Genomic DNA, 7,554 nt, shown 5'->3' with positions numbered 1-7,554 from the left:
AGTGGGAAGCAGCCGCATAGCACAGGGAGATCAGCTCGGTGGTTTGTGACCACCTAGAGGGGTGGGAGGGAGGGAGACGCAAGAGGGAAGAGATATGGGAACATATGTATAGGTATAACTGATTCACTTTGTTATACAGCAGAAACTAACACACTATTGTAAAGCAATTATACTCCAATAAAGATGTTAAAAAAAATTTAAGAAAGTATCATCAGTGACTTACTTCATCTGGGAAAAGATGCAACCTCTGCATCAGAGTTCTTCGGTGAAGGTTTTTTGGCAGCATGCCATAAATAGCTAGTTTAACAATCTGAAAAACAGATACACGGGGGACTCAATAAGAAAAATGTGACTGGGGATATAAACACCATAAGAGATAGTGATGAAAACGAGTGGGCTAAGATTCAATGGGAATATGAAAGAAATGAAACTGAGACCTAAGCAGATAGGTGGCAGTAACAGAAAAGTAACTTTTATTATTTTGTACATTACTGTTTTCTTTCGAATCTGTTTATTTTTATTTAGAAAAGGGGCAAAAGGAAGAGATAACAGATAACTTATGTATGTGTCAATTTTAGATAGAATAAGAAAAAATTCTTTAAGCTTATACAGGAACCTGTGGCTCAAATAATCTATTACAGGGCTTCCCTGGTGGTGCAGTGGTTAAGAATCCGCCTGCCAATGTAGGGGACACGGGTTCCATCCCTGGTCCAGGAAGGTCCCACATGTTGTGGAGCAACTAAGCCCGTGCGCCACAACTACTGAGCCTGCTCTCTAGAACCTGCGAGCCACAACTACTGAAGCCCACGTTCTGCAACTACTGAAGCCTCCGTGCCTAGAGCCCGTGCTCCGCAACAAGAGAAGCCACCGCAGTGAGAAGCCCGCGCACTGCAACGAAGACCCAATGCAGCCAAAAAAAATAAATAAAGTTTTAAAAAATTTATTAAAAAAATAATCTATTACATACAGGTTACAGCAGATCCTAGGGAGGCTTAATCTCGTTTCCTCAGGAACGAGATGGGAGATCAGGTTTCCAGTTCATAAACTGTGCCTGACCATACAGTCATGAGACAGACTCTGTAAGTCACCAATCTATAACAATGGTAATGGCTAGCATTCACTGAAAACTTACTGTGTGTACAGCGGTCACTGCATTACATTTGTTATCTTGTTTACGATACTAAGTCCCACTTCACAGATGAGGAAACAAATTTAGTGAGGTTACAGAACCGCCCCCGCCAATTTCATGTATCTATTAAGTGGTGGTGCTGGATTCAATCCAGGTAGGTTTACTCCCAGAACAGACATACAGGACATGCAAACACACCTACAATGTGTTTCTCTCTGGAACTTTTCAAGAAGACAAAGTCCCTTCTCCCTGTCATACCCACTCCCAAGAGGGCAAACTAACCTTTTCATGATTTACTTTTCCCCTTGTTAAGGTCATCCTCATTGTTGGTGTGAATGTGATTTTATGTATGTTTTGTCAAGAGAAAGGCACGCAGTGTCACCTTGTGCTCCATAATTTTCTGGGGGCCTCCTGGTATACAGTGTATACAAATACACTGCAAAAGCTTCATAAAACTAAGAGACATTTGGAGAGTCAAATTGATTTTTTTCATCTGTACTCATATTTCAAGGATATCATTTGGCATGTATGAAACTAAACCCATTAAAACGATTCACGTTGAATAGGATTGCACTATAAGAGGATTTCCTGATCCTTTTATTTTCTCATCACATCAGACTACCTCACTATGTACTAAAGCTAATGGCATCCCATATATATTTTCCATCTATTTTCTGTGTTAGTGCTGTTGAGACTTTATGTTCTGGAGACTATTTAAATACAGACTTACATTGTTAAAATTAAAAGCAATTAGAAATTCAGTTCCTGAATCACATAAGCCACATTTCAAGTGGTCAGACAAAGAACATTTCCATCATAGCAAAAATTTCTCTTGGGCAGCACTGATATTAGTCTTTAAAATTTTTAATGTTTTAAAAGTCTTTAGTAGAAAGTGACAATGTTAAGACTACTCATCATCTTGTCTGGATAAGCAAGTCATTATATCTTCTGAATATCATCCTAACAGCAATTTTGTTGCATTAGTAGGGTTACTTGGCATTTGGTTTTCATGTTCTTAAAAATATTTAGTTGTATTTACTTGAATTAACAAGTTGGTATTTTTAAAATATGCCCTATTAAAAAATGCAAACATAACACTCAAATTAGAGAAAGCTGGAAAGTATGAAAGGGTTACAAGCTGCCAGGTGAGAGAAAAAGGGGATGATAGACATACAAATATACATACCCAAAAAATAAATGTGACACAACTTGCATATGCAATGAAGCAATTCTAGCTGTATAGACTTAAGCACAAACTAAGGAATTCAGAAAGTGAGAAAGACAGAACAAGGTAAGGTTAATAAGTATTAAATACTTTCCTCATCTAATCTGTAACCAAAGGCACATGACATTTGTGTCACATAAAGTATCTTTATAAACTATAGGAGAGGGAATAAACATAAGCAAGGAACCATATTAGAAGAAAAATACAAGAACACAGACTCTTAAGGAAACTAAAATGTATGACAGAGGGAGAAAGGATACAAGGAAAGGGCTGAATCAGTATATTTATTTGAGTTTAGAATTAGTGATCTATATAATTATAAAAATATATTGAAATATTTAAAAGCCTACTATTTAAATATGTTAATCAATGTACTACAAGTAATATTCCAAGATCGTACTAATAATCAGAAAGATGCTTCATGAAACAAATTCTCCTAAAAGCCACATATACCAAGTACTGATAAGCAAATTATGTCTGCTGAAAGAAGACCTACTGTTCCAGAAAAACACTGAGTGTTTCAATTGGAAGTAAAATAACTGACCTCTTCCTTAACATGTCATTCTTTTTAGAAACACAATCAAAATTAAGACTTAAAAAAAATTAAGATCTTTTAATGAGGTAAAAATTCAAATGGATTTAATGCTAAATATTTTCCAAGCCGTCATCAAACATTTTGCAATGCATTTCAATCTTTGTTCATAAAAAATAATTTGAAACAATTTCTACAAAGGTTATCCAAAGCCAAATTCTTAATCTCAAAAGTTGGACTATACTGCCTCCTAGTGTATAGTTAGCATACCTGAATAAACTAGAAACTAATTTTAAAAACATTGAAACATATTTATAAGTATTAAAACTATAATTTGTTGTAAAAGTTGTGATATATATTACCAGTAGCCCTAACAACTTTTTAATACTATTATATGCAATCCATGTTAATAGTCAAAATAGGATATTTTATTTTGACCCGTGATAATCTAAAGACACATGAATTATAAAGCAGAACATTAAATATTTCTTAAGAAGCAATTTCTGAGCATGTTTTTATAATTATAAAAAGTAAAAATAAACAGTAAAGCATGGAACGTCTAAATGTCATGTCAGACCTTATAATAATAAACATGCCCTACACCCCCCCCCACCTTTGCTAAGAAAATTATAGGCAGTACAACACCAAACAGATGGTTGCATCCTGACAATAGACATTTATTTTTATTCACCGTTTTAGGGAAGTAAAAAGGAGTGTCTTCACAGTCTAACACTTTGCTCATTTAAGGAAAAAGCTAAAACAGGTCCCAATGGGGAAAATGCTACCAAATCTAGGAGTACAATTTAAAGACTAGGTTATCAAGAGTTAAGGAAGAAAAAATAAAACTGTGAAATGGCAAAAGGAGGATCTGCTTTTAGCAATACTGAGGACAAGCATCTGATTAGAAACTTCTCCCAGTATATAACTCTAATGATAACACAATAAACATTAGTGAAGTCAACAGTATTGTTTTTTAAATCTTTTTAAAAGCATGGAACTGACTAGGGGCCAAAAGTAAAAGAAAGAACAAAAGAGTCCTAGGGCTGGCATTGGCCTTGAAGGCATCAGTTTAGTGCAGGGCTTGGGTTTTAGAGGACTATGACTTTGGGGTTAGGAGGTAGGATCAAGATGACCTCATAAACCTAGTTTCTCAACAGAAAGGCAATACTCGGGGTGTTGAGTGAGCAAATGAAAAAACAAAACACCTTTCCTGATAGATAACGGCTAAACTATGAACCGACCTTATAAGGCCCCAAATTCACCCTTTTTATGGGGATCAAAATCCAGAGGTCGAAAGTATAGCTTAAAGAGGTCTTAAGATGCCATATATATACATATATATATATATGTATGTATAGATAGATATATGGCCCCATGTACCTGCCAGAAGCTAAGTAAATCTTCTTTGAAGAAATTCATTTTTAACGTAGGTCTCAAAAATTCCCAGAGATGAAGTTCCAAGGTACATATACTTAAGTATCCTGAACAGAAATGATAAATTGCAAACCCACAAAGACCACAAATATCAGAATCAGACATAAATGCTAAGAATTACGTTTAATATCTTTAAAGAAATATAAGAGGGAACCGAAGTATGACAAAGGGAACAGAAGACTGTCAAAACCGACCAGCAAATTTGAAAAAGAAACAAACAGTAAAAGCTTCAAGAAAAGAAAAAAATACAATAATTGAAATTATTTGTATATGTATGTATAATCTGATTTCCAAAGGGAAAGGACAGAGAATAAAGGGAGCCGATATTAGAAGATACATAGAAGAGCTGACGAATTTTCGGAAGACACCAATCCTCAAGCAAAACAAATAACAAAGCTCAAAAAGAAACATATAAAAACCAAAGCCAAAGAAAAGATCTTAAAAGTATTCAGAAAGAAAAGACAGAATACACACAAAGAAACAATTAAAGTGACATCTGATATCAACAGTAATAATGGACACTAAAATCTATGTGAATAATAGTTTCAAAAAGCTGAGAGAAAAAAATCGGTTATCCTAGAATTGCATATAAAAGCAAAACTATCTTTCAAGAATGAAGGCAAAAATATAGCTTCAGACAGAAAAGGAGAGTTCACTATTCAGAATGTTATGATAGGAATGTCAACAAGAAGTACTTTGAGGAGAAGGACATTGATCCCAGTTACAAGAAGTGATCGTAGGCAAAGAAGACCATAAAGAATCAGTAACAGTATAAGACAATAACAAGAATGCTGAATTTTAGGAGTTTTTAAAAATCTTGAATAGAGAAATCATACAGGTTGAAAGGGAGAATAGGTATTAATAATCTTCTAGGGGCCTTGATTTGATTTTGAGGAAAGTAAAGATATTGATTAATCCTAGACTTCTAATAAGCAAACTCAGTGAATCCAAAAGAAGGCCAAGAAAGAAGGGGATAGAAAAGAAAATAAAATCTAGCTCAGTAAAGTTTAAAATTAAACTGTAAAATGATATATGAGGCAAATAAAGTTAAAAAATTGGTTGATATAGCTATATTAATATATTAAAAGAACAGACCTCAAGTTGAAAAGCATTATTGGAGTTAAAGAGAGTCAGTATATACCTTGATCAATTCCTTAAGAAGATTATAATCCCAAACTTAAATTAATTCATCTAACACTAAATCTTCAAAACATACAGAGCAAAAAACTGACAGAACTACAAGGAAAAATTAATAAATCCGCAATTGAGATTTTAACATAACTCACTCAGGTAATCAGTAAATCAAGTGAACAACAACAACAAAAAAGTCAGTGAGAATATAAGATTGGAACATACTTAGCATATTTGATACAACAGAAATATAAACATATATACACACATACATACATATATCTGTCTCCCCCAAACATTTTCAGCAATCATATCATATTCTAGGTGATCATGCAGATGTTAAGAAATTAAAAAGAAAAGCATCAAAATTCTTTGACTAAATGCAAAACATACTAAATAATAATTAGAAAACATATAGAATTGAATGATAATGAAATAATACCTATCAAAACTTGTGTGATATAATAAAAAATACTATAAACTTACTGCCACTGGATCCTTCTGGTGAAGCTGAGCAGCTGTTACTTGTCTAAATCCACCTGGGTAGCTATTAAAAGAAACAAAGACATTAAAATTGGGAGTAGGCTATGGTACAATATTCTTGAAATGAACATTCTTTTATTATATGAAAACTATTTTTATTATGAAATTATACTTGTTTCTCGAAACTATCCTGTTTATCGATGTCTTAAAAATTAAGCAGTAACCTATGCTATTTGAAATGCTATTCTCTTAAGTGGTCAAATTAGCAATCGTTATTTCATGAAAAGTTCCACATCTTAGAAAATTTCTTGGCTAACTATTTATATTTCTACTGGAATTTAAAGTTATTCATCATTCATTCATTCACTCATTCAGTCAAATATTTTTATCACTGCTTAGTTTATCACTGCTTGAATTTAAAAAAATAGCAAAGTGCCAGAATGTTTCACATTCCCTGACAAATCAGACAAAGTGAATAAGCTAGGGGTCAGGTTTGGAGAAAATAGTGATAGACTACTTGGTTCTGAAGGCAAGTTAATACTCTAAACAAGTCGTGCTCCTGTCTCCTATTAACAGGAAGTCATATGTTGGTTCTAAGTAATAAAATATTTCATTGTGTTCAGATCAAAATTATATAAAAAATGTAGATTAAAAAAAATATTTGGGATAGTACTGGAGGCATCTTGGTAACTTGAATACCCCAGATCCAGGTCTGGAATCTAGGTTTTGCCAGTGGCTACCAGTATAATATTAGGCAACTCATTTCATCTCTTTATATATGAGTTTGCTCATATAAGAAAAATGATAATATCTGCCCCATCTACCTCTCAAGATTTTTATGAGAGTCCAGTGACAGTGCTTAAGAAATTTAAAACAAAAACAGCATACGGATGCAAGGTTTTATTACACTGAATGGATGAATAAAGCCTTAATGATTTTTGAGGAAGGGAAAAATAAAATGTAAAGGCAGTAGACTCTGCAAGAAAAATATAAGATTACCTAAATATGATTCCTTTTATAAGTTTATTTCAACAAGACTTGAAAACATTTTAAAGATGATTTAGAGAACCACGTCTTAGGAATAAAACTTAAGAAAGGAAATTTAGAAATTTGCTGAGAAAGATGGACAATTTTCAGACTGATGCTCTTTCATTTGCTTCATGGAATTTCAGCCTCAGAAAAAGAAATACCTGTCTAGACTTCTATTCCTGTATTCTTTCTCTCTGGGAAAAATATACTTTATGTTTTATCACATTGTTATCTTGTATTTTCATATTTCTTTCCCAATTACCTGTAAATTCTATAAAACTTGGTTTATGTATAGAGATTTACCAACAGTAAAAATTACTAAAGATGGATGTGGATTCATTTTTGTTACATTAAATAAAGAGTTCACGAAAGTGTTTTAGTGTAGGAATGGGCAAAGGCTGGCTAATGGAAGCAAAATAGTTATTCCAAGCATTTAAGACCTACTTGGGCAAGAGAGGAAAAGAAACAGATGGGAATATCAAAGTCTGCCTGTCTAAGATGAAGGTGTACTTGGAAATAAAAAAGTAATAGTTTTGATCAAGAATGAAAAGCCAACTTTTTTTTTTTTTTTTTTTTTTTTTTTTTTTGTGG

The 7,554-nt window shown here is 33.2% G+C and overlaps 1 protein-coding gene across 2 annotated transcripts in view; it reads right to left on the bottom strand.

Annotated features, from left to right (window-relative positions):
* Positions 1 to 7,554, bottom strand: part of MRPL13 (mitochondrial ribosomal protein L13) — a 36,968-nt gene that overhangs the window by 18,027 nt on the left and 11,387 nt on the right. The window contains exons 4-5 of one of the 2 annotated variants that reach the window (XM_007119599.4): positions 5,938 to 5,998; positions 224 to 310 (exon numbers count right to left, since the gene is read on the bottom strand). In XM_007119599.4, the coding sequence (XP_007119661.1) occupies positions 224 to 310; positions 5,938 to 5,998 (148 nt within the window). The remainder of the gene's footprint in view (positions 1 to 223; positions 311 to 5,937; positions 5,999 to 7,554) is intronic. The other variant, XM_028500203.2, reaches the window with a different exon arrangement.

Source organism: Physeter macrocephalus, chromosome 15 (genome assembly GCF_002837175.3).
Source record: "Physeter macrocephalus isolate SW-GA chromosome 15, ASM283717v5, whole genome shotgun sequence".
Lineage (NCBI taxonomy): Eukaryota > Metazoa > Chordata > Mammalia > Artiodactyla > Physeteridae > Physeter > Physeter macrocephalus.
This window is presented reverse-complemented; position numbering and strand designations above follow the sequence as displayed.